The 27,776-nt window shown below is 39.0% G+C and overlaps 1 protein-coding gene across 8 annotated transcripts in view; it reads right to left on the minus strand.

Moving 5' to 3' along the window:
* Positions 1–2,384: 2,384 nt before the first annotated feature.
* LOC113025308 (zinc finger MIZ domain-containing protein 2-like) overlaps positions 2,385–27,776 on the minus strand; it is a 40,064-nt gene continuing 14,672 nt past the window's right edge. For 4 of the 8 annotated variants that reach the window (XM_026172918.1, XM_026172920.1, XM_026172916.1 and 1 more), the window contains exons 3-20: positions 26,466–26,583; positions 25,278–25,480; positions 22,618–22,786; positions 20,923–21,141; positions 20,123–20,335; positions 15,191–15,274; positions 13,744–13,921; positions 13,093–13,234; positions 12,668–12,746; positions 12,058–12,189; positions 11,818–11,923; positions 10,523–10,680; positions 10,365–10,432; positions 10,205–10,273; positions 8,646–8,887; positions 5,320–5,441; positions 3,142–3,351; positions 2,385–2,840 (exon numbers count right to left, since the gene is read on the minus strand). In XM_026172918.1, coding sequence (XP_026028703.1) covers positions 2,733–2,840; positions 3,142–3,351; positions 5,320–5,441; positions 8,646–8,887; positions 10,205–10,273; positions 10,365–10,432; positions 10,523–10,680; positions 11,818–11,923; positions 12,058–12,189; positions 12,668–12,746; positions 13,093–13,234; positions 13,744–13,921; positions 15,191–15,274; positions 20,123–20,335; positions 20,923–21,141; positions 22,618–22,786; positions 25,278–25,480; positions 26,466–26,583 — 2,620 coding nt within the window. In that variant the 3' untranslated portion in view covers positions 2,385–2,732. Of the gene's footprint in view, positions 2,841–3,141; positions 3,352–5,319; positions 5,442–8,645; positions 8,888–10,204; positions 10,274–10,364; positions 10,433–10,522; positions 10,681–11,817; positions 11,924–12,057; positions 12,190–12,667; positions 12,747–13,092; positions 13,235–13,743; positions 13,922–15,190; positions 15,275–20,122; positions 20,336–20,922; positions 21,142–22,617; positions 22,787–25,277; positions 25,481–26,465; positions 26,584–27,377; positions 27,512–27,776 lie in introns of those variants that run through there. The other 4 variants (XM_026172922.1, XM_026172915.1, XM_026172923.1 and 1 more) reach the window with 2 other exon arrangements.

The raw sequence follows: 27,776 nt of genomic DNA on the forward strand, positions 1-27,776 counted from the left end.
TGATCCTTTATCCAACTAATAACATTAAAATGATCATGTTTAACAATTTGTCTGATACACACACACGTTCTCTAATGAAAACAGTTGATTATACAATACGTAAACCCGTGCCATGATGGGTTATAAATGTAAAACAATATAAAAACATACTAACTTTCAAATGGCAGAAAAATGCCATGACACACAGCTCATATAAAGTATTTTTGAAAGCCCTCAAAAGAGGGTAAACCAACAGAGGGAAAATGAGGCTTTGTACATTTCACAGTGCTGAAGGATGTCAGAGAGACAATGAATGTCAGTGCTCTCCCAGCTTTATGTTGTGGAAAAGGCCTACTGGCAATGCCTTCATACTTTGGGCTTTTTCTCATTTACTCTATGACGACATGTGTCTTTTAGCTCTACACCTTAACCACTCTCATTTTACATTGTAATCATGTGTGTATTTAAGAAAATGTTTGTCAGTTTTCTTTATCTTGCATTATCATCAATTCCCAGAAGATGACCACAACTAAGAAATGCATCATGCTACCAATTAGTGGGTCTCAAGCAAGAAATACTTGTATGAATAAATATAGTTACTTATAGTATTTAATTTAAATAAAATTGCACAAAATCATCAATCTTTACCTGAATAAATGTAAACAAACTAAATTATGTAAGATTAATATTTAGTTATTTAATTAATAATATTATCAATTACCAAAAATGTCCAATGTAATCATCTTCAGTTTCCCAAGGTTGGCTCAAACTCATCAAACCACTGCTGCTTGAAAATAACTATAAATACTTTTAAATGACCCCAAGTTTACTGGGTTTGGATCATACCACATTCCTTTGCAATCTTGTAAATTTGAATTTTCTCATAAATTGACCACAGCGTTATAAGGTTAGATCAACCTCACCTCACCATTGACACCACTCATGGCTTCCCCCATTATAATCTCAGAAGATCTGGCTGTTCTTATAAATAGATCACACAATGCTTGTTTGGATTAACATCAACTTCCAACAGATATCACTTACAAATTTATGATTTATAATATGAGAATGTCAGAGCTATTCTTGTGTGTGTGTGTGTGTGTGTATATACATACATATATATATATATATATATATATATGTGTATATATATATATATATATATATATATATATATATATATATATATATATATATATATATATATATATATATCAGCTCTTTCAATGATGGTCCCATGTAATATTTTCATACGAATAAAAGGGAAACTGCTCCAGCACCTCTTTACACCCTATATGTGATTTGACCACAGTAACTTATTTCTGAGTTTAGTTTACAAAATACTGTTTTGTAAATCTTATTCACACTATGCTTCAAAATGAAAGTTTATATGACTTGTGATCGACATGTCATTAGCCAATACACAACTAGTTTCGCAGTCAGACCCGCCCCTCCTTGTCACATTCAAATGTTTGTTAACCAAAAGCTGAAAACAGTAAATTCAAACCTTCAAACGGGGCTCCAACTTGTATACCGTCTATCGAAAACACACTTATCCCAAGCCCCAGTTTGATTTAACTGGTCATTCTTGGGCAATGTGTTTATGTAAATAACCAGTGCTAAATGTTTTCTATTGCTTTCCATTGTATTACTAACAAAAATCTTAGAAAAACAATTGCTTTCAACTTTTTCAACTCAGAAAGTGAGCTCATAGTTGGATTTGACTTTCCCCTCAAAAATTAAATGCAACAATGAACCTGCACAGCCATGATACAACCCTGGCCGTTGGTCACATATTCTGTAGCATAAAATTGTCTTTCTTTTGGCTAATATTACCAGACAATGCAGATGCAGACAAATTGTTCGTCACTGGCAATATGCTATCTGAAGCCATATCAGTATTTGAGTCGTGAAGTTTATGTTGGAGTCTGTTGGTAATTAGTGGGATATTATTGGCTAGAGCCAAACAAGTTTATAAATAATCATTATACCATTTAGGAGCAGTGTATCCTATGGGGGAGTGACCCTGTTTAGCTCGAACCTTTACTTTTAGAACTGTGTAAACTTAACACACACAAAGAAAGCTACAGAATGAGAAAAATCCCAAAAGCATAATAGGGGTGCTTTAAACTAAAGGTGCTATGTAATGGAAGGAAATTCAAATTAATTGTATATATAAATAAATATATATGTTTTTTTAAGCTGAGTTGGCATTAAAAATAAGCCAATAATAACCTTACAGAAAACCCTAATTTTAAGGCAAGAATACAAAAATATTCTTGCATGAAACTTTTTGTTTCCATTATCATACTTAACATGTGGACAAGTTACAATACAACGATCTGCAGACAATTTGCAGCACTCACGATGTGCAGAAGTGTATGTTAATGTATGAAAATCCCCAGTCAAATTTTGGGAACTCCTTTATGAATGTACACCAATAAAAAAAAACCAAACAAAAAACAATTTAATCATTAAATACAAAATACTCCAGCCAGTGATTTGTGCTATAGTTTCAAATGCTGGTCTGTAGAGTCAATGCCTGTGTACTGTTGCATTCTTCAAACTCATAATAGTGTTCACATTTCGAGAGTGTTCCTACGTACACCTTAACACTGTACTCAAAGAATTTCAGCAGCAGGACACTTCAGAGCAACTGATACACAAAAAACAACATAACACACACAAAGAAGTTGGTGAAAACTGAGCCGAGCTACAGCAAAGAGAGAAAGAGGTTGGAATGGAAGTTTGACTCAGTTGTTCTCGAACAGAGAAAGCAGATCATCACTGCTGTTGTTGGGAAGGTCCGGAGGGCCCAGATAGGACAGCAGCTCATCTGGGTTGGTCAGCTCAGGAAGAAGCTTGATGACAGATAATTAAGGAAAAAAAATAGACACTTAAAATGTTTTTAAAATTAAATAAACACTGAAAGTTTGAGATACAGCAATCTTATTAAAACTGTATTCAAATCTTTATATACACAAACAAGAACTAAACTTCTTGTTTACCCCACTCTTTCTGTGGATCATGTTCATATTTCTGTTCCTTTATGGGAAATGTTTTGCTACACTATGTTTATATGTTTTTATGATTTCTTTACTATTCTTTTTTTTTTTTTTTTAAACTGAAAATTTAGTACGACATCAACAGGCCTCTACTCACATCTAGCGTATGATCTGTCCCCTCTCCTACAGGCAGTCCCGGGCCGCTCAGACCAAAGGTGCCTTCGCTCTGTCCGAGGGTATTCTGGGTATTGGTGCTCCGCTGTGGCAGAGGGCTGCTAGTGTCACACAGACTCGGGTTACTGTGCACACCTGAGCCATGCTGCTGGAGGATGTTATGAGAGTGGTCAATTTGTCCAGAATGAGCCGTCTGACAGGAAAAATAAAATAAAAAAGGAAACAAGAAGGGAATGCTTATTTTACAGTATCACATGGACAACATTATTCACCACAAATAATACAATAACGAAGCAGCTGCATGTGACAGGATTTGTTTTAGTGGCCGATGACTGTAAGTGTGAGCAAACATGTTGTTGATGACAGCCAAGCGCAGAGAAGCATGATTATAAGCTGGATGCCAAATGATTCAAACCAAAACAAATAACTAACCAATCAAAAGGCAAACACTCTTAAAGCTAATTGATAACTTTTAAAATATTAGGGGGAAACTTTACATTTTGTCTATTTTGCCAAGCACTTTCATGACCATGAAAGGTGTGCATTATTTTGAAGTCTAAAATCAGAAAACTGCTCTCCAAAAATAAAGAACATTAAACTTTTACAAAACACTCTTTTTTTTTCTCACTTTTAATGAGGCAGTGAGAGAACAGTGTGTTACCCAGGAGCTCTAAGAGACCATAAAAGACTTTATATACTTAAATTTACCATAACAGTTCTGCTTACTTAACAGTTAATAATAATCCTCATCTATCTTATATTGGGGCTTGGTGCAGACCTCAGTTCATCCTCTATGTGGAAAAAAAGCCATTTTAGCCCATTAAGGCCATGCTCCCACATAAGCCCACATTATTTCTGATGGGCTTCCCTTTGCAAAACAAGACCATCTCTGAATTGAGGATGGGGCCTAAGGGTACATCTTTCGCCATTTTACAATGCTGTGATTGCAGCCATTCCCCGACTCTCTGTGAATGGTACTCGTGGCCATTGATCAGTGGTTGTTGATAAATGGTCATGAGAATTTGCATAATTATGATAAAGGAACTGACCTCCCAGCCCATTGTTCCTTCAGTTGGCTGGTTTCAGTCATTATGCAAATGTACTGTTTATAAGATTGGGGAAACCTGCAGTCAGCTGAGACTGAAGAAGTCACTTGGATGTGTGATGAAACGTTTCTCCCACAAAACGCTACGTCCAGATGAACAGAATCAACTTTTGGAGAAGTGGGGTCACTGCCAAACGGTGTGGGTGAGAAAAAACAGTGCACAATATCCACTCAGTAACATCCTATTACAGCACTCATTGGTTAGGTTAGCCGTTTACTCCGTTCATAATCTAAATCAGGAGCGTCAAACATAAGGCCCAGGGTCAGAACTGGCCTGACAAAGACTCAAATCTCCCCCACTGAACAGCTTTAGAAAATCTAAAGGAGGGTATCAAGCTTGGACTTTTAACTGTATTTTTATATCTTATATAGCTTTTCCTGTTGATAAAGCTCTCCCCCATGGACATTAAGGTTGGGCGACGTAAAATTTTTCCAATCGTCAATCCAGTAAATGACGACAGGCGATAGATTTGTGCAAGTGACTTTTTAACAGGCAGAGCAATGTAATCATGCACGGACTGATTTGCACATTTAGAATTTATACGTTTTGTTTGGAGGGAATATTTTAACCTTGTTTCAGCATTAATATAGCTACTTTTTGGATTATTCATTTATTTATTTATTTGAGATGCGCCAAATCACACATAAGACTTAACATTACGTTGAAGATTTAAATGTTTTTTAAAAAGTTTGGATTTAAGAGCAGGAATCTCTGAGATAGAGGTTTTCAGTTGAGAAAACATAACAGACAAAATAATTTGAAACAAGAAGTCAGACTTCCAGTAGCTTCTAGTAGATAGCCCTAAGATAAACTACTATGTGTGCTTCTTCAAGTAATGGACTGCATCAATTAGGGTTACATAAACAACAGTACAGTATATAAGAAGCCTTTGACTGTGGTGCATTTATTCTTGTTTATCGCTGAAGTCTACTTAGCATCAAAGGAAAATACCTGAGGAAACTGACCCTAATTCTCATTGCTGTGGCCATAAGGTCCCTCTTTTTTCCTGCCCGTTTATTTACATATATATTAATTGGGTATTAAAGATATCCAACCTGCTCAGACTGATAAGGGAGTGGAGGTGGTGGTCCAGAAGGTGCATACTCTCCTAGTATTGGGGTCCCAGGAGTGTTGGGGAAATCTGTAAATCCTGGCTGGTTGGAGAATCCCTGATTCCCTACAACAAAAATAATAGCAAACATTATTTCCATTGAGCAAATAAAAATGGGCCAGTAGATACTTTTTTTCCCTGTTGCATAATAGTACTCAAGGCAACAGTGGAGAGAGAAAACTTCCTGCTGAAGAGTCAAAGAGCATATCTTTATTGCAGTGCTTGTAATATTACTTAGGTCACCTCACATCTATCTTCTATGCTTGTCTATAGTTTCTGCAATGATGCACAATATATATCATGAGTTACAAGTGGGGATAGCATGGAAACCATGGAAACTTCATTTTCTGGGCATTTCTGACCAAGCAAACAGTCCTCTTTAAAATGGTATCAATTAAAGAAAAAAAAAAGCTGTCAAAGAAAGTTGCACCGAAAAAAGTAGATCCAGCAATACATTTGTCAGGCTTTTAAATCCATCTGATTAGAATCAGTGGTTCCACATCAGATCAGGGCTCTTAAACCATTTTAGAAATCAAAATTACGTTTTTTTTTTAAGACCCATTTAAAATCTCAACCAAAAAAAAAAATCTTGACATGAAATGGCTATTTAAGACAGCTTTTTTGGTATACAGCTCTTTAGCAGTGTAATCCCTATAATAATCCCTTAAACCACAGGGTATGGATTACTGGTATGATAATGGACCGGTGTGGTAAAGTGAATTTGGGAAAGTGTTTCACATCAAGTAATTTTGTGTTTTTACATCAGTAAAAATAAATGAAGACACATAAGCTGCTACCTTAACTCATTTGACTTAACAGAGTACTAAACAGACCTTATTTGATTGAGGGAGCATATTAGTTATTGTTATTTATCATTTTATAATTTTTTTTTTAATACAGTTACAGTCATGGTATGTACAGTATGTAGGGCTTTTGTACTGAGCACTCAAAGCACTTTTTTAAACATGTATCTGGGCAACATGGGTTCAGTATCTTATTCAAGTATAGGTTGACATGTAGGTGGGAGTATCCAGGGATCAATCCACACTTTCTAACAGTGTTGCATCGGTTAATTGAAGTTTGTGGGCATGTCTTTATGCACAGTTTTTTTAAGGTCTCAACTTTGGTCTTGTTGTCCACAGGACATTGTTCCAGAAGTCTCATGGTTTGTTCAAATGCAAATTTGGAAAGTGAAGTAGTGTTGCCATGCTCTTTTTAGTGAGATGAGGCTTTCTGTACTTGTGCAGTGTTTTTCTAATCTGATTGTCATAAACGTTAACATGCTAACTCTGCTCTGTAGTATCTCAGATGTAGCTCTTGGGCATGGTGCCATTTCTCTGAGCATTGTATGACCTTGGCTTTTTGGGGGAAATTTGTTGGAACGATCACTCCTGGAAAGATGGCAAACTGTCTGTTTTCTACTGGGGAAAAGCTTCAAATTGTCTGGAAAAGGCCTTTTAACCCTTCTGAGAAAGAAAGAGAGAGAGAGAGCGAGAGAGAGACAGACGGACGGACGGACGGACAGACAGATAGCAACAATTGCTACCTTAAAATCATTGCTGGCTGATATCTTTCCTCCTTGGTATCGTGATAATAGATAACTGTCACAATTTGTAAATGATACAGACTAATGAGTGAGGACCAAGAATGCTATATCATAGGTAGGCAGAAAACGAGCCAATTATTAAGGCTGGAAAAATGTAAAAAAGCATAACACAAATCTAATGAGGAAACCGTGACACTAAAATCAAACATGCAGGCAGCCGCCAGTGCTACTCAGCCTCCTAGTAATCTGAGAAGGTAATTTCATTTCATGGTGCAGGTATTCATTGCCACTCGCGCAATTAAATTCCTTGTGTGCAAATTCAACATCCTGTGTGAATAGAACTTAGCAGCTACACTCACAAAGAAGCCTTTGCACACGTGAGTCTGCTTTGTGTGTATGGGTGCAGCTTCACACTCTTGTGGGTAGCTTTTGCGCTAAAAGCTGCTCGCTCAAATCAGACTTTTCACTGTCTGGATGCGGAGCCCAAAGGAAGAGGGGTCCTAAAGTGACTGGTCACTTTAATGGAGGTTATTGCATTAAACAGAGTTACACCATGGCAGCAACTTAAGTGTTGTTTTAAAATGTATCTGTTTATAATTTCGAAAATAAAGTTTGCTCTTAACAACAGTTGCTGTTTGCTGTGCAGCAGTGGAAATACTGGCAACCAGTGTTGGTCAAGCTACTTGAAAATCGTAATTAGATACTAATTACGGATTACTTCTCCAAGAAAGTAATCCCATTACTTTACTGATTACTTTTTAAAAAGTAATTAGTTACTTTATTAGTGTACAGTGGACGCTAATGTTTTTGTCACTTTTTACAGAATAAAACTCAAAGTAGTGTCAGTACTTCTAAGCTTTAAACGCTGCATGGTCGTACTCTCTTCCGCAGTCCATATTATCCATTGTTGATCAATACAAGTCTGTTGCTGCCACGGACGCCGCACGTTCATACGTCATTGTCATGAGACACTCTCACAAACAAAATCACGTTCTAGTAATGCAGTAACAGTAATCCCTTACTTTACTTGTTAGTTGAAAAAAGTAATCGGAGAACTCGACAATCGACAACTGTCACTGGTTTACGTTAATGCTGAAGAAATCTTAAAAACCATAATTCTAAGGGACATTTTGAAGCACTCCAATCTAGTCATGTATGCAGTTACATGCGTGTCCTGCAGAGTGAGCAACTTTTTGATGGCAGGTTTATACATCTCTATTGTGGTCAAAGTTATAATTGCTAGATCCCAGTGCACACTTGCTTTGCAGATTATGTTTTTCGTCACATGCAACTTTTGAGAGAAAAATAATTCCACAAACTATGGAACAAAGTAAAACAAGAAATACAGAAAAAGATGACCGATTCTAACATACAAATATGACCAAAGGATACAAAAAAATAGGAAATGTAACTAAACCAAAATTACATCTATCCATCTTTATAGACCAATCTCCAACTTATTTTTATCTCAAAATTTTATTAAAGAGTAGTTATAAAACCTAGTTGTAAGACATTTTTTATATTAAAAATGTTTATTTGTATATTCATGTAGATTCATTATTTTTTACATTTTGATCTTGGAGGTTAGGTGGGTTAGGGAATGTGAATAAAATGGAATCAGACTTAAACTGTAACAAAAAAATCTCATTATATTTTATGTATGTTAATTATAACCGCCTCTCTTCAAATTATAACAACAACAAAAAAAAAGTCCTCTTTCATACCTGGCCGACTGTACTCTGGGGTGTTCCTGCCTCCTGCATTCAGACTTTGGTAGGGGGATGATGCTGGGCCCAGAGCAGCAATCATTTCCATCACATTTGGTAAGACCATGTGACTTGGACTGACTGTGCGACAGCGTTTGAGGACTGGTCCATCAGGCTCCTCTTTTATGTGAAGGTCAGGTTTAACAGGCACCGGCCTCCAACCACATACTGGGTCAATAGTGATCTCCTCATAGTCTGAACTGAGGAAGGGAGGGAAGGGTGAGACATGAAAATTGAGGACATTAAATAATAAAAATAAATAAATAAAATGTGGAGCTTTTATCAAATTCTGTCCATTTCTAATATCATGTGTCCATAATTCATTAAATGCAGTTTTACTTATATAGCACCAGTTCCCAGCAACAGTCATTTTAAGGCATTTTATACTATGATGAGCTTCCAATATTAAAGAGAGAACCCAAACCATCTGATGATTCCCAATTAACAACACTGGAGTGATGAATGGAAACTAATGCTCCTGTTTAGATCCATCACTTGTTGTCCTCCACTTGTTCTGTTTCCTCATGTTTTTTAAGGACACACCACACAGCATGTTAAGAAATGCCAATAATAGCTATTTCTGCTAATAGCGCTTTTGGAATCCTATTGTTGGTGAAAAAAAAACTATTTTATGTCTTTCAAACTATGTTATCTTTGTCATTTCTCATAAATTCAACTAAAATGTGAACTAATTAAGTGTGTTTGCAATGGTCTGCTATTAAAGTACCTAAAAATACTATTTAAAACTGGTTCTTGGCTTAAGTTTTCTGTTATGTGTAGCGACAAGACTAGTTCATTTCATGAGTTGGGTGCCTTTTTTACACTTGAATGATTCAAAAGGTCAGAGCTAAGTTGTTCACCGAACAAAAAATAGTCCTCTGAAAATGGTCAAGTAAAGACTGGGCAAAAAGTATGTGAAAAAGCAAAACTTTAAAAGATTTTAAAAGAATAATTGGAAGCAAAATATAAAGAAATAAAAGGTGACTCAACATTTTTGTTGTGTGTGTGTGTGTGTGTGTGTGTGTGTGTGTGTGTGTGTGTGTGTGTGTGTGTGTGTATATAGCATTATTGTGAACCTTGTTCTTTTTAACCACAAAAATGTAGTGAACTGAAAATTGGCAAGCTCTTTAGATAGCAGTTTATCATTTTTCAGGATTATGGCAAATAAAGAATTACTTTGTTTTTTGTTAAAAATGACAGCAGTACAGAAGTGCGTATATCAATTAAATTCAATGTCATTTTACTTGTATATATCAACGGTAGTCGTCTCAGGTACTTTATATTGTAAAGACTGTAGAGACATAAAGAGAAAGCACCAACAATCAAACTACCACCTTGGAGCAAGCACTTGGTGACAGTGGGAAGGAAAAACTCCCTTTTAACAGGAAGAAAGCTCTGGCAGAACCAGGCTGGGGGAGTAGCAAGCATCTGCCATGACTGCTTGGGGGGTGAGTATCATGACCCAGTGGTATGGAAATACCACTGGTTAAGTAACTATTTACAGTAACAACACTTACTTTTGGATATAGACAAGAATCCCAAGCATATATTGGTCAACCTCCAGTCCTTCTAGCAAAGCTGTTTTACTGTGAACAAGAGGAGCAAACAGCTGGTGAAAACTTTATGCTGATTACTGATTATGAAAAAAGGGCAACAAGTCATTGTTAATGCACTTACTTGCAAACAGGGCATCGCCAGGTCCCTCTTTCACAGTTTAGCTGCAAATAGGACTCCAGATCGAAACACTATAAAAAAAAGATCAAAGATTTCCACGTTGAAAGAACTCCACCGAATTTATCTGGAGGTGTAAGTAATAAGTGCACACATGACCTTACCTGTATGTGCCTGCAGTCATGGCCTCTGGCTGGCAGCTGGATTCGTTTGAATGTGATGGGGCATTTGAGAGAAACTTTAATAGCCGTCTGCTCCACTCCATCCTCCCCATTCAGACCAGGGGTTCCAGGAATGGTGCCACTGCTGAAGTTTCTTTTTACTGAAACAAAATGACCATAAAAAAGAAAAAGATGACTACCCGAGTGCTCCTAGTACTCCTTTGAGGAGAAAACTCTACAGCCGAAATAGACAAAGATTTTTCTGTATCAATGCTGGTGTGAAGACTGTTTGTCCTGTACTGATCCCCTTGCAAAGTTTCTTTCAATAAATCCCCAAATCAGTTTTCTTTCAATGGTGAATTTTATTTTTCACAACTGGAAGTCTACAAAGTTAGCTCCTTCATTCTTCATTTTGTATTCTCTGTAACTTAGAAGGTAGAATGGGTCATTTACTAATCAAACGCTTTGTGGTTTGATCCCTGACTATGATAGTTTGCATGCCAGATATCCTTGGGGAAGCTGCTAATCCCAAAGCTGCTATTTGATGCATCCACCAGAGTATGAATGTTAGATAGAAAGCACTTAGACAGAAAAAAGTGCTTGTATGAATGTTGAATGAGACATGTTGTACAAAGTGCTTTGAGTACTCAGTAGTGCTATGCAAGTACCAGTCCATTTGCCAGTTGCTACTTTTCACCAATACTGAATACAATAAGGAATTCGGTTCATAAACTATCGTGTCCAATGATTAGCATTATCATATCTCTAGACTATAAGTGTTAATTGTCTCTCTGCTTTTCAAATCTATTTCTTCACATATCCTGCATACTTTTAAAAAACCAAGGTGGCTATGGTAAAACTGGGGTGGCTGTAGCTCAGGCGGTAGAGCAGGTCATCTACTGATTGGAAGGTTGGTGGTTCGATTATCCTTACTAACCCCATGTTGCTCTCTAATGCATCCATCGTAGTGTGAATGTGTATGAATATTAGATAGGCACTAACAGCTTAGAAAAAGTGCTTGTGTGATTGGGTGAATGAATTACTTGTATAAAGTGCTTTGAGTGCTCAGATAGGATAGAAAAGCGCTATATAAGAACCAGTCCATTTACCAAAACTGTTCAACTCGAGGCTTAGTCACAGAACCTTGGTAATCAATATGCGACCTCACAGCTAGTGTTGCATAAAATACAAATACACATACACACTATACCAAGTTGTACAGGGCTTCACTGAATGAATGCACAGTGTTAAGTGGAAACCAGTGGGCCCTGCTATAACTGATGAGGTTGATAACTCACTCTTTGTAATGCAGTGCTCGGCCGGCAGCAGTCTCTTCTTCATCAGACCCTGCAGAACAGACCTGACAGATGGCCGGTGCACCAACTGTAGAACAAACAGGTGGGACTGGGGACAAAGAGACATGAGGGGCAAACAGGAGTACAAAATGAGGTTAATTCATTAGTTCAATGTAACATACTGTACTAAATTTTCTGCATTTCTGTGACTGAGTCAGGAAACAGTCACATCGAGGAACTTACACAGCAGCATGCTGTCACTGTGATCTGTACGGTGTTGCGCCCTGGCTGACACACTTGCTTTAGATACAAGGGCTTGTGGGAGGTTTTGTTGTCACCTCTTTCAATGGACAGAGGAGTTGCATTAACACTGACCTGATGAAAATGAAGAAGAGAGAAGAAGAGAAAACGTCAACAAAATCCTGGCAAATTAATTACCACCTTTAGAAGATCCCTTCTAAAGGTGGTAATTAAAGTTGAAATGTGGGGACAGTTACCTCTTCAAAATGTTATCTCAAGAACTGTTTATAATTAGTCACAGGAAACCAAACCAATAAATACAAAACATATCCAGCTATCTCTATTATAGACCACTGAGTTTTAGACCATCAGTGTGATGACACAAAGTTTCCCCTTTCATATCCATTCAAATGCCTCTTTAAGGGTTCAGACTTGGCTTCAGGTTTAAAGTAACAATTCGATTTAGGGTCAGAGTTTAGTGCTTAGTCTAATCGTTAAACCTATGAATAACAGACATATGAATGCACTGATAATAAATGTCCATACAAAAAGCCAAACGTACATACGTGTGTATATTGACGTCCACAAATATATAACAGACATGGATGCTTACTTGCACAGAGGCAGGCCAGTTAGTGTTCATTTGTCTGTCTTCGTGGTGGTAACACTTAAACTGCAGCTCTAAATCTGGCCTGTGGAGGGAGACACAAAACAGCTGTCAGGGGAAAAGACTGGGTGGGGCTGTCAGACATTCTTCATTTGTTTTCTTTCTGCTGTTTTAAATTGCTCAGGAAGAGAGCAATTTATTTACATATCACACCACAGTCAAGCACAGTGTCCCTCAAATATTTTCAAAAAGAACCTATAACATTTTTTTCTTTTCTGTCATATCCTGGTCCAATGGTGGATGATATTAAACATGGTCAGTGTATGCACAAGTAATCTATGTAAGCCAAAGCTCAGGCTTCAAACTGTTCCAAACACTGTTTCTCACTTTGTTCTGCTCTCGTCATGTGACTGCAGTGTCAGTCTTTATACCTCATCATTAGTGTTTTGTAGACAGAGTCTCGCAGATGGAAGGCGTGGTTGCTGACAGCCAGGTTGTGCTCCAGTCTGAAAGGCTCCAATACTACACCATCTCGTACAGGGAAAGTCAGACGCAGGTCGTCACTGGGGTTACCTTGAATGAAAAGTTGCAGTTTCTGATGCATCAGTGAATTCAAGGTCTATCTGGTGCCTTGACAGACAATTGAAGCACGAGGTTGTGATCCCATTTTTTCAAATAAAACAGACACTTTTGTTTATGCCTAATTTTATCCTGAGAGGAGTCTGAAAGGAAACAAAAGTAACTGTACCTTTTTAGATGAATACTAAAAACCTCTGACCTGCACGTGTTCTCATTTACATTTTTTTTGTGATCAGTTGTTCTTTTGTGGATACAATGTTTATGACTCAATCAATTTTTAATTAAACATTTTGATGTTTGTTTGTTTTCTCAATTGTTAATTATTCTTCTACTCTGTTATTAACACTGTGAGAGCTGAGGTAGAGGCAAGTTTTCAGTGCCATTCATCACAAGATTAAGGAAATGCTACAGAGCCTAAATTCAAGTAATTTGTTATTTCCAGTCAAACTTCATCTGTATATCATCTTTAGCAGTGTACTTACTCTGTGGCAGCTGAGTCTCACCTGTAACGGGCTGCTGGGTGTTGATGTTGGCTTTGGTTTCTGTTGTAAGGTAGGGGGGTTTGGTTTCCTGGCCTGGAGAAAGGTAGGGAGGTATGGAGGTCCCCGGTGTCATTGGAGGGGTAGGATTCCCTCCCATTGGTGAGGTGGGATACCCAGGAAGCACCCCACCCCGAACTGGCTGAGAGACGAGGATGAGGAATATTTAGAGCATCAAACCTAACTAAAAAGTATTTTCGGTACTTCACTTGTTCCACATTTTGTCATGTTACAACCTTATTACTAAATGGATTAAATCGATTTTTCACCTCTCTACATGCACAACCCTATCTAATTTAAGCACATGTTGTTCTTTAATTTAAGTACTTTAACTTAAGTGCATTAGAAAAGTTCAAAAAGCATCTAGGACAGAAATAACTGCATTACACTTCAGAACAGAACTTCGGCTCTTTGTAAATACCTGTACAGACAGCATGCTAATGCTAAGCTAGTCAAGAACCCTGAGTAATATTAAAGCTAACTGAATTCTAACCTCAGCAGCCAGACGCTGAATTTCAACAGGCAACAAAAGAATGAGCATTCAGGTTGCAGCCTGAATACCTTTCTCCCTGTTCATGTTTCTACAGTAGAATCACTGCGGTGATTGCTTTGAAGCGTCTTTGTACTGGTTTTCTTCTTTACTTTATACTGTTAGCTTGTGTAAATACTGAGAGACAAATCATGTGTCCTCATTAGGAAAGGGATTTATGTTAGTGTGTGGGACTGTAGCCTATAGATTCATATTGTTAAATGCTAATTATGAGACAGTGATTTTCAGATAATTTTACAGAGAACCATGAAAGTAATGTAACGAGTAGTGACACAAAATACTTTCTTCAGTGTGTAATTAACTAACTACTGCATAACTTTAAAAAAATTTCTCTTTGTAATATGTGTAATAAATTTTTGGAGTAACGACCCCAACATCGATCATAACAAACAGGGGCAACATCTCCATCACGCACAAAAATTTGACAGCATGCAAATAATTGCACGACTGTAATGACTTTCATATGTTGTTCTTAAATCAGAGTTGGTGAGAACCTAATGCGAACTGACAAGGAATCAAATCTAAAAGTGATATCGATAATGGAATTAAAACTACTAAATTCTTATCAAATTATATGATGCCCCATGATGAACATTAGATACTGTAAGCAGTAGAAAACTAGCTTCTGCTTTACAATCCTCACACAGTCCTGCAACCAAACATCACGACTTCTAAGTAGAATGAATCAAAAACAGCATGAATTAAATTCAAACATTAAAAAATACTTAAACTTCTAACTTTTAGATATTAAAATCTTCATAAAATATAGGAAGCCATAGAATTTTAGTATAACAAAACTAAGAGAAACTGAGCTTAGGTGTTCAGTGTTGACAGCATGGGGTGAGTGCATGGAGGACTTACCCCGTTCACTGCAGCCTGTGTGAAGGCATTGTATCCTCCTGGTCCTCCAGTTGCCATGCTGCCCTGACCATTGAAAGGCTCTGACTGAAGACCACAAAAACCAAACATGACATTGAGTACCCAGAAATGTCGACAGAAAGATGTGGGGAAAACACATCTGCAATTAATGCAATTCTTTTGTTAAACCCTTTGGATGAAAGGTGAGAGTCTGCACTTCACTCACATTGTATTAATTATTAGGGTCCAAGCACAAAATTGTGAAGGCCCTACTCTATCTACTCTGTGAAGCGAATAGAATATTTAAAACCCTAAACATACTCAAAAACGAATTCAATTTTGCACATGCATCAAAACTGGTGAAAATGTCTGTATTTTACTGGTTTTGGGACATGGACAGAGCAAAATAACTCTGTAGTGACCCCTAAAAAATTGCAAAGAAATGAGCCCACATGCTGTATTTCATGTACATGTATGAAATTTGGCAGACATGTAGCATCTGTAGACACACATAAAATCCTCTAGGAGTGATACCCTAAACCCAACAGGAAGTCTACCATTTTGAATCGAAGATAATAAATTTTGGCACCACTTTTATCATTTCAACTTGGCAAATTTAAATGTTTTGCCATGAAGCACGAAACTGCTGTAACTCAAAGACACATTGTCCAACATAACACTGTCTCTCCTAAGCTTCTCGGGGGTCATGAGAGTCCAGAAATGAACACATTGATATGTCAAATCTCAGCAAAAGTTGGTGTGCCACCTAGTGGGAACAGGAAAAGTCATGTAATATACTTTGAAATACTGGTTCACCAGATTCACGTCAAATCCAAATAAACATCAGACCTTGATGACACTTCAGTGTGAACACTTTTATTTAATGGCACACCCTGGGGTGGCTGTAGCTCAGGTAGCAGAGCAGATCAGCCACTAACCAGAAGGTTGGTGGTTTAATCACAGGCTGCTCCAGTCTGCATGCCAAATATCCTTGGGCAAGATACTAACCCCATGTTGCTCTCCGATGCATCCATCGGAGTGTGAATGTGTATGAATGTTAGATACTTAGCACTTAAGCTTAGACATGCTTGCGTGAATGGGTGTGATTGGGTGAATGAATTAGTTGTACAAAGTGCTTTGAGTGCTCAGACAGAGTAGAAAAGCGCTATATAAGAACCAGTCCATTTACCATTACCATTTACCCTGATGTAATGTCTCAAGCTGTAGAAAAAAGTCTCTTGGAACTATAGCCCAAACCCAACAGGAAGCCAGCCTTTTTAATTTAAAGGGAAATTTTGGCTGCAAATTTTGTATATTTGTTACCAATTTCAGGCAAATGGAGGCAAGTCCCTCCTTCAAGGGATTTCATCTGCTCAACATGATATTTAGTTAGTGCAGTTAAAGACTATGATGATATAAAAGGGCAACACAAGTGGCAACAGGAAAAACGCATAATCGCGTGAATCTGCTTACTCACAGCGCGCAGGAGCTGTAGCTCGGCTTGACCAGGACCCTCCTGGACATGCGCCAGGGTGTCAGGCTTGGATGCTTGTACCTTCAATTTTGTTTAAAATCCACTTTGGTGTTATATAGAGGCAAAACTAGACTCTAAATAGTTCATCTTTATAACTCAATAAACTTCAGTTAGTTATTTTAACAAAAACAGCCAAGTGGTTTCAATTGTCCTCTCATTTCTGTTTTGTAAAAAATAAATAAATTGGTTCAAGTAGACAAAGCACTCGCCCTAGACTGCAAGACCAGACTGACCAACCTGTGACTACAAGACCTATGACTTGATGCCCCACACCTGGACTGAAGGACAATGGAATGTCTTTAAGACTGGAGAAGTGTAGTCACATGGTAACAAAGAGAGGGAAGGTAGTCAGAACTGAGGGGATCGTACTACCAGAAGGCAAAATTGCAAACACTAAAGACAGCTACAAATATCTGGAAATCCCACAGGTAAATGGACACCAAACAGGCTGCTAGGAAAGCTGCAACCACCAACTACACAGATGGTCAGAGAAATCCTGAGGAGATAGCTGAACGGTATGAACAAGATCTGGGCTATCAACATCTACCTGCTGCCCGTGATCAGTTACCCTGTTGGGATAATAAGCTGGCCAAAAGAGGAGATAGAAGCCACTGACATGAAGACGAGAAAGCTCCTGACCATGCATGGAGGGTTTCACCCCAGTCCAGCACCCTGAGACTGTACACTAAGCGGAAGGAAGGAGACCAGGGCATAGTGAGTGTCAGTACCACAGTCCAGGATAAGACAACAGACATCCACGAGTACATCAGGAAGATGGCTATAACCGACCACGTGCTCAGTGAGCAGAAACCCAAGAAAGAGGAGCAAGAGAAACCATACCATGCATTGTATGTACTAGGGCAGTCACAAACAATTATTTTGATAGTGGACTAGTAACAGGACACTGGAGTAAATTCTCTACCATTTCACACTTCTGTTTGACATTTATTCAGCTGTGTAAAAACTATATCTTTAATCTCAGCCAAACCAATTTACTCAGGAACAAATAAAACACGCCAAACAATAACATTTTTAAATTATCTGAGTGACTTATATATCATGTTCAACCTGAGTAGAGTAAAACGGCGGGGGGTTTGAACATGATGTGCCGGGAGTTCGCGTTTCTCGCCGGCTCTAGTGAGCCTTCAACCCTCTAGCTATCGATGGGTCTCCGAAAACGTCGGCGCACTTTTGCAAATATGTGATGTCTTGATAAATCGAGCAGATATTTGACGTTTACACAGCTACATTCTCGCCTGAAAATATGTTAAAAGTTTATTTTGTGACCCAGAAAGAGTAATAAGAGCAATATTAAAACTAAGTAGCTGCCGCCATTGTTGCAAACTGGAATTGGCTGGGCTGCGCTATGAATTCTGAGATAGGTTGGGCCACGAAGGATACACCCGACCCATCCTTCAAATCTGGGGAAATGAAGGACGCATTTTTCAGCCGGATTTGGGGGAGTCTTTGAATTTGGACAGGCTTCACCGCATCGCTGTAACATAATTGGCCTACAAATGCGGGCACAGGAGGATGCAGCCGCTAAATTTGGACAGCTATGAAACCGGACACTGCTTCTAGGTCTGGGTATCGTCACTGATTACTAGAATCGATTCGATTCCGATTCACAACGTCCCGAATCGATTCAATCCACGATTCGATTCAATTCGATTCGGGGAAATCTTGCTCAGACACTCAGAAATATTATAATTCAGATCATGCACCAGTACATTTCCATGCTTTTATATCTATAAAAAGAAAGCTGACACTTGCAAGACTTTATCAAAGGTGTAAGCATCACAGATGCCTTTGTGTCAAAGTAGCTGAGGATAAAACACAGAAAAACGATTTTATAAAAACATTCAGCAGTAGATCAAAAACGAAAGAAAACCATTAATCAACATCTGAACATTACCCGATGCTGCTGAGGTGAAGCAGGGCAAAGTTATAGAGGTTTTAAAGACACAGCTAAGCGTTTTGCAATTTTGCATAATTTTAAAAAGTTTACATTTGTTCAGAAGCCTATTGAACAACAGAAATGAGGCTTTTTTTTCCGGAAGTAAGTAAAAGGAGACTTGTGCGTAATAAGCAAGCGAATAATGCACAAAAAAGATTTTTAGACGGAAATTGTTCTTGAAGTGTACTATGAGAGAGAGAGAGAGAGAAAGCTGTGCATGAAGTGTGATTTTATCTCGGTGGAAGCAAAACAGCAAAAGTAAGAGGAAATTCATGACGATGTTTATGTGAAGGGTAGTTTGGATCTTTTTTTGCTGCTGGTTCAATCAATATTGTTTGGAGAGAGATAAAACCTACAGCTTCAGAATCTAGCGCAAAAAGGACGTAAACACAAAGCATGGACCCGCCAAAACATTAGAATCAGCGAGCTGTCGGCTTTCAGCCCGACTGTGTCCGTGCCGTCGGGTGAGAAAGGCGACATCTCGCTGATTCTGATGCGTCAGCGGGTCCTTGCTTTGTGTTTACGTCTTTGTGCAGAATCTGTGCACCTGCTCTCGTTTATGTTTTTAGCTGTTTGGTGGTTGTTGAAATTTTGTGGGGTTTAACCTGAGATTCTGGCGTTTTGGGCAAAATAAATTTATATTGAAAAAATCGATTCAGGATTTTAATGAATCGATATCACGTTATCCAAGCTAGAATCGATTTTAATTGATAAACTGATAATCAAAACCCACCCCTAACTGCTTCTGCTTCTTCTTCTTCGGGGTTTAACGGCAGCTGGCATCCCTGGACATGCAGTGCTGCCATCTTCTGTTTCGGTCCGTTATTACACTCTTAAATCCTACTACTTATTCCTGCGTCTTTCGGGATCTTACAAAGCTTCAAACGACGCCTCGACTATTAAATTAGTCGTCTGCGATTTTAATAGTCGACGTAATCGTGACTAGTCGACTAATCGTGGCAGCCCTAGTATGTATCACCGGCTAGCTAGCGGATCTAAGAGCAGACCACAGCAACCTCCCCGAGCAGGTTTCAGTAACCATTACAATGGCAGACATCCAAGAAAGGGTCTCCAGTATGAAGCACTGGACAACACCAGGCCCCAACATGATTCAGCCTACTGGCTGAAGAAGCTGACTGCGATCCATGAGCATCTGGCAGTACAAATGAACCACCTGCTAGTTGATGAGAGAGACCCAGGCTAACTGAAAACCAGACAGTTCTGATTCCCAAGGACCCCCCCCCCAGAAGGTACTGGCACCATCTAACTACCAGCCAATAACCAACATTCTAGATATAGTTGTGCCAGGTGAAATAGTTTCAGCATCTGCTTTTATTCTGTACATTACAAGTTTTATTTAGGAATTTATAAGATAGTCAAACATCCTTAAAAATTATGTTAATCTCAAACATCCCAAAGCTGCTTGGCTCTGTTTTGTGGTCACCTTATAATACTGAGGAGGATTGGGCTGTCCAGCTCCAGGGGAAAACTGTGCTGGATTGTGTGATCCAGCAGAGTAGTGTCCCACGTGAGGCATCCGGCTGGAGAGGTAAGAGGGTGAGGTGGCGCATCTCTGCTGCGAACCAGAGGGGTATTGCAGAGGCTGGTTAGTGTACCCCGACATCCCACCAGAGCCATACTGTGGTCCAGAAAAACCCTGGAAAAAGACAGAGACGGTAAAGTGGAATTAGAGCTGTTTAATCCATAATTTAATGGGAAAGTATGATATTGCATGAGTTATCAAGTAAGTATCTAATTCTTTCTGCCTTTTGAATAAACCAAAATAGGACAGATGAGAGGTAGTTAGCACTGTTGCCTAACAGAAGGTCCTGATTTTGACTCCACCATCTGACCAGGGCCTTTCTTTGTGGAGTTTGCATGTTCTCCTAATGATTTCGTGGGTTCTCTCCGGGTACTTTGGCTTCCTCCCAAAGAAACCCCACTAATTGTCCAAAGACAATTAGTGGGGATAGGAAGTGAAATGATGTTTTTAAACTGGTGACTATAAATTGCCCACAGGTGTTAATGTGAGTGCAAATGGTTGTCTCTTTGTTAGCCCTGTGATGGATTGGCGATCAATCCAGGGTGTACCCTGACCCTTGCCCTATGGTAGCTAGAATATGGTAGCTACCCCACCCCACCCCAAGTCCCTGATAAACATATACAGAAAAAAAATAGATGGATGGAGGACAATATACTATAATATAGTTTGAGTTTGAGCAAACATTTGGTGGGATCACAGACCTCGGAATGGAAAGGCCGTTTGAGTCCTTGTTGTCCGCCTGGATAGCCTCCTTGATGTGGAATCCTCTGAATATGCGCAGGGTGAGAAGGATACAAGCCTCCGGTGGAAGGTGGAAGTCCAGACCTTGAAGAGATCATCCCGCCAGGGTTCATCCCTGGAGGGCCACGGGGGCCCGCATGAGATAGGAATTGGGTGCTGTAAGAGGATGTTCCGCCCAACTGAAAAGGAAAGGAGAAAAAAACAAAAATGTTATAAAGTTAACTGGATCTTTTCCACAGCATTGACGGTTCACAGAGTTCAGTCACAGCGAGTCAGGGTCTGCATTTATTAAGCAACTCAGAGCTGTGAAAGTTACTTTTGCCCAGTCGCAGTTTTGGTAGTTGAAATAAATACAACCTGTAACTTAAAATGGGAATCCCATTTAACTTAAGTCTAATCAATATCAATATAGTGCTGTGGATCAAAAGACCCCTACCTGATGTTTTGTTTTGGGTTTTTTTCCCATATTTGTCACACTTTCAGATACAGTACATTTTTCAGATTATCAAACAGTGTTTAATATTAGACAAAGATAACCCAAGTAAATAAAAATAGCATTTTTTTTTTTATTTAAAGTGTATTTTTTAAGGAAAATAAGCTCAGTATTGCTCAGCCTATCAAAATTACTCCAAGTGTAATTAAGAAGTCACACAAGTCTCATAAGAACCCAGAACAACATCTAAAAAACTGCAGGCCTCAGTTAGGTATGATGATTCAACAATGACAAAATATTAACAGATTGCAATTTTTGCTCAGAGTTTCAATGTAAAAATCACTGCTGACTAAAAAGAACTGTCAGGTTCATCTCACATTGCCAAAAAAAAAGTACCTTCGTTGTTCCCTGAAATTTGGGGAAAATATTCTGTGGATTGCCAAGACAAAAGCAGAACTTTTCTGAAGACTTACAACCCATTACATTCAGCATGAAACAGTATTTCAGAAAAAGTACATCATACCAACAGTCAAACATGATGGTGGTAGTGTGATTCTCTGTGACTGCTTTACTGCTTCAGGATCTGCACGACTTGCCATAGCTGATGTAATCATGAATTCTGCTCTCTACCAGAAAATCCTGAAGCTCAAACACACTTGAGTCATGCACCAGACGTATCTTAAATACACAAGTCAACATCTGAATGTTTCAAAAACACACCACAGTAGGTGAATTAAAACAATTCTGTAAGGAAGAGTGAGCCAAAATTCCTCCACAGTGATGTTAAAGACTTATTGCCATTTATTGCAAATACTTGATTGACATGTCTGTTTAAGCTAAAAGAGGATGCACATGATCACTGCCTGCTGCTCTCTTTGTGCTTTTGTGTCTTCATTAATAACTTCAGAGGAGATTATAGGCAGAGAGTGGGACATGTAACAGGTCCAACCTTGGATGCTAAAATTATCCGAGTCAAAAATTTGGCAATCAGGATCAACACGAACAAGTTGAAACTAGAGCTGCAACTACCAGAAACATCTGGTAACATCCAACGCAGAGTTCAGATGTTCAACTCACTATCATTTATGGAAAATAAAATCAGCTAATTACATCAAATGATTGCACCTGAACCATGAAAGCTATGTGCAGCTTCTCCCTTTTCTCTTCTTGCATGCCTCCCCTAACACAAAGAGATGCACATATTTTTCTCAGAGACCTTTACCTGGCCATAGCTCAGCTCCTGGTTCTGTTTTTCCTGTATTGCTGCAACAGTCGCTGTAGCAGTGGCAGTTGCTGTGGCAGCGGCGGCAGCAACAGCAGCAGCAGCAGCCTGAGTGAAATCTGAGGGTGGACGAACGCCTAGACCGGCACCTCCACTGTTTCCAGAGTAACTGTGGGGAGAGAAAGGAAAACTGGGAGATGAGTGGGATTAGTAAACTACACATAACTATGTGACGTTTTGTCACTAGCATGAGTCAGAGTCGTGGGTGAGAGCAACCATATTACATTACATGCATGTAATTAAAAAAAGCATTTCAGTCCTAACCACTAGAGTCAAAACAAGATATTTATATTTGATATGGCTCTGATTTGGGAGATCACCCTCTTCCATCCGATATATGAAGAGCCTGAGGCAGAAAAAACTATAGCAGGGAATCAAAACAAAACAGAAATGGAAAGAAAGAAATGTGGTGGGCTGCATAGCTGTTTGCAGTTGTTTAGCAACTGTGGGCAAGAAATATTTACTGAGGTTATGTAAAAGGTTACTAAATGCAGGACCTATCTCTCATGATGACCTTCTGTACCACAGTTAGATCAACTATCATCATTCCAGTGTTAACTGATGTTGGCTTCCAGCCTACTTCTTCAAGTGTTTCTACAGGGAGTGCAGAATTATTAGGCAAATGAGTATTTTGTCCACATCATCCTCTTCATGCATGTTGTCTTACTCCAAGCTGTATAGGCTCGAAAGCCTACTACCAATTAAGCATATTAGGTGATGTGCATCTCTGTAATGAGAAGGGGTGTGGTCTAATGACATCAACACCCTATATCAGGTGTGCATAATTATTAGGCAACTTCCTTTTCTTTGGCAAAATGGGTCAAAAGAAGGACTTGACAGGCTCAGAAAAGTCAAAAATAGTGAGATATCTTGCAGAGGGATGCAGCAGTCTCAAAATTGCAAAGCTTCTAAAGCATGATCATCAAACAATCAAGCGTTTCATTCAAAATAGTCAACAGGGTCGCAAGAAGCGTGTGGAAAAACCAAGGCGCCAAATAACTGCCCATGAACTGAGAAAAGTCAAGCGTGCAGCTGCCAAGATGCCACTTGCCACCAGTTTGGCCATATTTCAGAGCTGCAACATCACTGGAGTGCCCAAAAGCACAAGGTGTGCAATACTCAGAGACATGGCCAAGGTAAGAAAGGCTGAAAGACGACCACCACTGAACAAGACACACAAGCTGAAACGTCAAGACTGGGCCAAGAAATATCTCAAGACCGGTTTTTTTAAGGTTTTATGGACTGATGAAATGAGAGTGAGTCTTGATGGGCCAGATGGATGGGCCCGTGGCTGGATTGGTAAAGGGCAGAGAGCTCCAGTCCGACTCAGACGCCAGCAAGGTGGAGGTGGAGTACTGGTTTGGGCTGGTATCATCAAAGATGAGCTTGTGGGGCCTTTTCGGGTTGAGGATGGAGTCAAGCTCAACTCCCAGTCCTACTGCCAGTTTCTGGAAGACACCTTCTTCAAGCAGTGGTACAGGAAGAAGTCTGCATCCTTCAAGAAAAACATGATTTTCATGCAGGACAATGCTCCATCACACGCGTCCAAGTACTCCACAGCGTGGCTGGCAAGAAAGGGTATAAAAGAAGAAAAACTAATGACATGGCCACCTTGTTCACCTGATCTGAACCCCATTGAGAACCTGTGGTCCATCATCAAATGTGAGATTTACAAGGAGGGAAAACAGTACACCTCTCTGAACAGTGTCTGGGAGGCTGTGGTTGCTGCTGCACGCAATGTTGATGGTGAACAGATCAAAACACTGACAGAATCCATGGATGGCAGGCTTTTGAGTGTCCTTGCAAAGAAAGGTGGCTATATTGGTCGCTGATTTGTTTTTGTTTTGTTTTTGAATGTCAGAAATGTATATTTGTGAATGTGGAGGTGTTATATTGGTTTCACTGGTAAAAATAAATAATTGAAATGGGTATATATTTGTTTTTTGTTAAGTTGCCTAATAATTATGCACAGTAATAGTCACCTGCACACACAGATATCCCCCTAAAATAGCTAAAACTAAAAACAAACTAAAAACTACTTCCAAAAACATTCAGCTTTGATATTAATGAGTTTTTTGGGTTCATTGAGAACATGGTTGTTGTTCAATAATAAAATTATTCCTCAAAATTACAACTTGCCTAATAATTCTGCACTCCCTGTAAGGTTACTTTGGCAATGATAAAGATGAGTTCAGTTGCTTACGGTGATATTGGTAGTCGGACAGTATAAAACCATCTCTATGGGATGTAGTCAGCAAGCTAGGGGAGTTGTGCCTGTGTAAATAGTCAGTACTAAAATACACATGATTTCTTTGAATGTTCATTTTCCAGGGTGGAATGACTGTACAGCATATATCTTTTAATGACGTTCAAGGTAAAATGTATGCATACATACATTCACTTACATCTTTTTAATAATTGGTGTTGAAGGATCTACAATGTCTTTTAACTTGACATGAAAAAGCATATTAACCTATTAACTGGTGATCATAATTTACTACAACTAGTAGTTTCTCTTTGCCTTTTCTCTGAGCATAAAAAAATGTGGTTTCACAGCACCAACTAGACTGGCCAATAATCAGAACAATAGGATGGCATACCTTCCACTGTAGGCGGAGGCTGGGTTGTAAGCAGTGCTGGGACGTCCATACATGACTGGCTGGCCATAACCTTTCGAGACAGGATCTCCATATGACTGCTGACCTATGAACTGGGAGCCCATCCCAGGACCCATACCAGGGCTACCACCGGGCATCATGTGACTGCCAGAGCTATCGCCAGGGCCCATGGGTGCACCAAACACCTACATAGGAATAGGAGGAATAATTTCACCCCAAACAGTCATATAAACCATAAAGTGACGGGAAGATATGAAGGCAGACAAGGTGGTGGGAGACATTCATTAGACCAAAGTGTGGGCTTCCTAGGTTAACTCTTAACACTCAAACTGAAAGTTAAAGAGAGACAGTTTATTTTAAAATAATTAAGTAATTTTTTTACACATGTACTTCTAAGTAGACTCAAACATGTTTTGGTCTTTGGGACGAAACAGTATTTGTGAAAGTTATAACAGCACTGTAGGTTAGGAATAGGACATTTAACAATGAAATGTGGATGTAACCGTTGAGAGCAGCTCAACTTCAGCCATATCAGTGTCCTGAAAGTAAAAGTCTTTCAGAGAAAAGCAGCTAGCCCATTGATGACTTTATTGTTTTCTAATCTTTACTTTTCTAATAGTAGATTACGGGACATTTATGAAAAAACAAAACAAAAAAACAATCATGATGAAAAATACCGAGCAACACACTGAAACACTGGTGCTCGAGCAGCTCTCATATCGTGCAAGGCAAAATTACTGTTTTCGTCAAGTGATTCTGGTGGCTTTAAGGAGAGTAATACAATTATTTTAGTCCCCTGTTGAACAGGGCTGAAAATCTCATACACAGTGTGCACTTACACCAGATTTTTCCTCTTTTTGGAGGGGCCGACATCCGTTTCGCTGCTGACCCCATCCACTACAATAAGCTTCCAAACAGGGGATTGCCTGACTACCATCTATTTTAGTTAACAAACTGAATATGCACAAGTACCTCTTACAAAATCTAGCCCTTTTAGTAAAGGGAAATATTTCACTTCTAGATTCTCAGTCAGAATAGCAGCCCTTGATTTTATACTCTGAATTAAACCCAGGCTTTGTATATACTTCTGAAATTAGTCTTTTGTATAGTTACAGCCAACAGGAGGAGAACAATGTCCCAGGATACCCAGGATACCAAGTCATGTGTTACCTGATTGTGTGTGTGATTGGTCACACCCCACACAGTGGTTACTACAGAGAGAGATCCTGCGTGCTGATTGGTGCCTGGTTGCCAGGAGACTGGCTCATTTATGAAGGAGCCGCCAATGCTGCAGGAGGATATGAATACGAGTCACTGGGATAGTTGTGGAGGTTCAGCAGAGGCAGAGAGAGCTTTCATCTAGATATCAATAACATTAAATGTCAGAATATCAGACATAACTTTATTATTTCCTAACGAAAATAGATGATGAAAACAGACCTTATTACAGCTCATTTTACTGCTGTAGCACAAGGACGTGAGTAAAAGGTAATCATTGCACCTTTTACTTTGGCGAGCTAATGATGAACCATAACATGGTTTATTTATCTCACAGTTAAGGTTTCTGCTTCCTCCTTGAAAACCATTTACTGGAAAGGACAGCACCGGTCTCAGAGCACAATATTTAAAGGCTTACTGACACTGAAACCTTCAACACCATTATGGATGTTTTAGTTTTAATATTTTTAAATTACTCTTCCATATTTTGGTAAAGACATAGAAGTTTAATCTGGCATTTGTTCACTTAATAATCAGATTCAATATGTTTCTGTAACTTTTTTCCCCATTTTCCCCCTTTTTAACCATTACTGCTTGTTGTTGAGCTGCCTACACATTTCTTCCACTTCTTTCTGTAGTGAAACAGCAGTCATCAAGCTGTATGGCTGCACTCAATTAAGACTGTTTCGGCTTAAGCGAATCCAGATGCATCCAAAAAGACTTAACAGAAAACACTCTGGATTCCCTTTAATAGTTCAAACTGGAGGGAATTCAGTTATCTGCTTCTTTTTTTTTTCCTTTATTATTTACAGATCCATGCATCCAAGTTTTCTTCCTGGTCGGAGGTGCAGCACATACACTTACTGAGCATGTCTATAGTCAAAAGATTCTCCATCCATTCTCTATCCATCTGCATTGATTTATATTTGCCAGCATGGTTCTGCAATTGGACTTCTCTTCCTTTGATTTTCCATGACTGCATGAGGAAAGGCCTGCAGGGGAACATCAGCTATAGCCAGCACAAAACAGACTGCTTACGAATGACTGCTTAACATGTAATGTTTAGGAACTTTGTTAAATTAATAGTTCATAATAAAAATGATCATAATTTCATATGTGTTATGAATTTGTCTCCATAAAAACAGCAAAATGTGACCATGGAGTGCAGGAGGAGACAGAATGAAGAAGGGTTGATACTGGTCAGAATAGCTAACACACGCAGTGCACACTCCTATCGCTTGACACTACAAGTCGTGCAGCGCT

Source organism: Astatotilapia calliptera, chromosome 7 (genome assembly GCF_900246225.1).
Source record: "Astatotilapia calliptera chromosome 7, fAstCal1.2, whole genome shotgun sequence".
Taxonomy (NCBI): Eukaryota; Metazoa; Chordata; class Actinopteri; order Cichliformes; family Cichlidae; genus Astatotilapia; species Astatotilapia calliptera.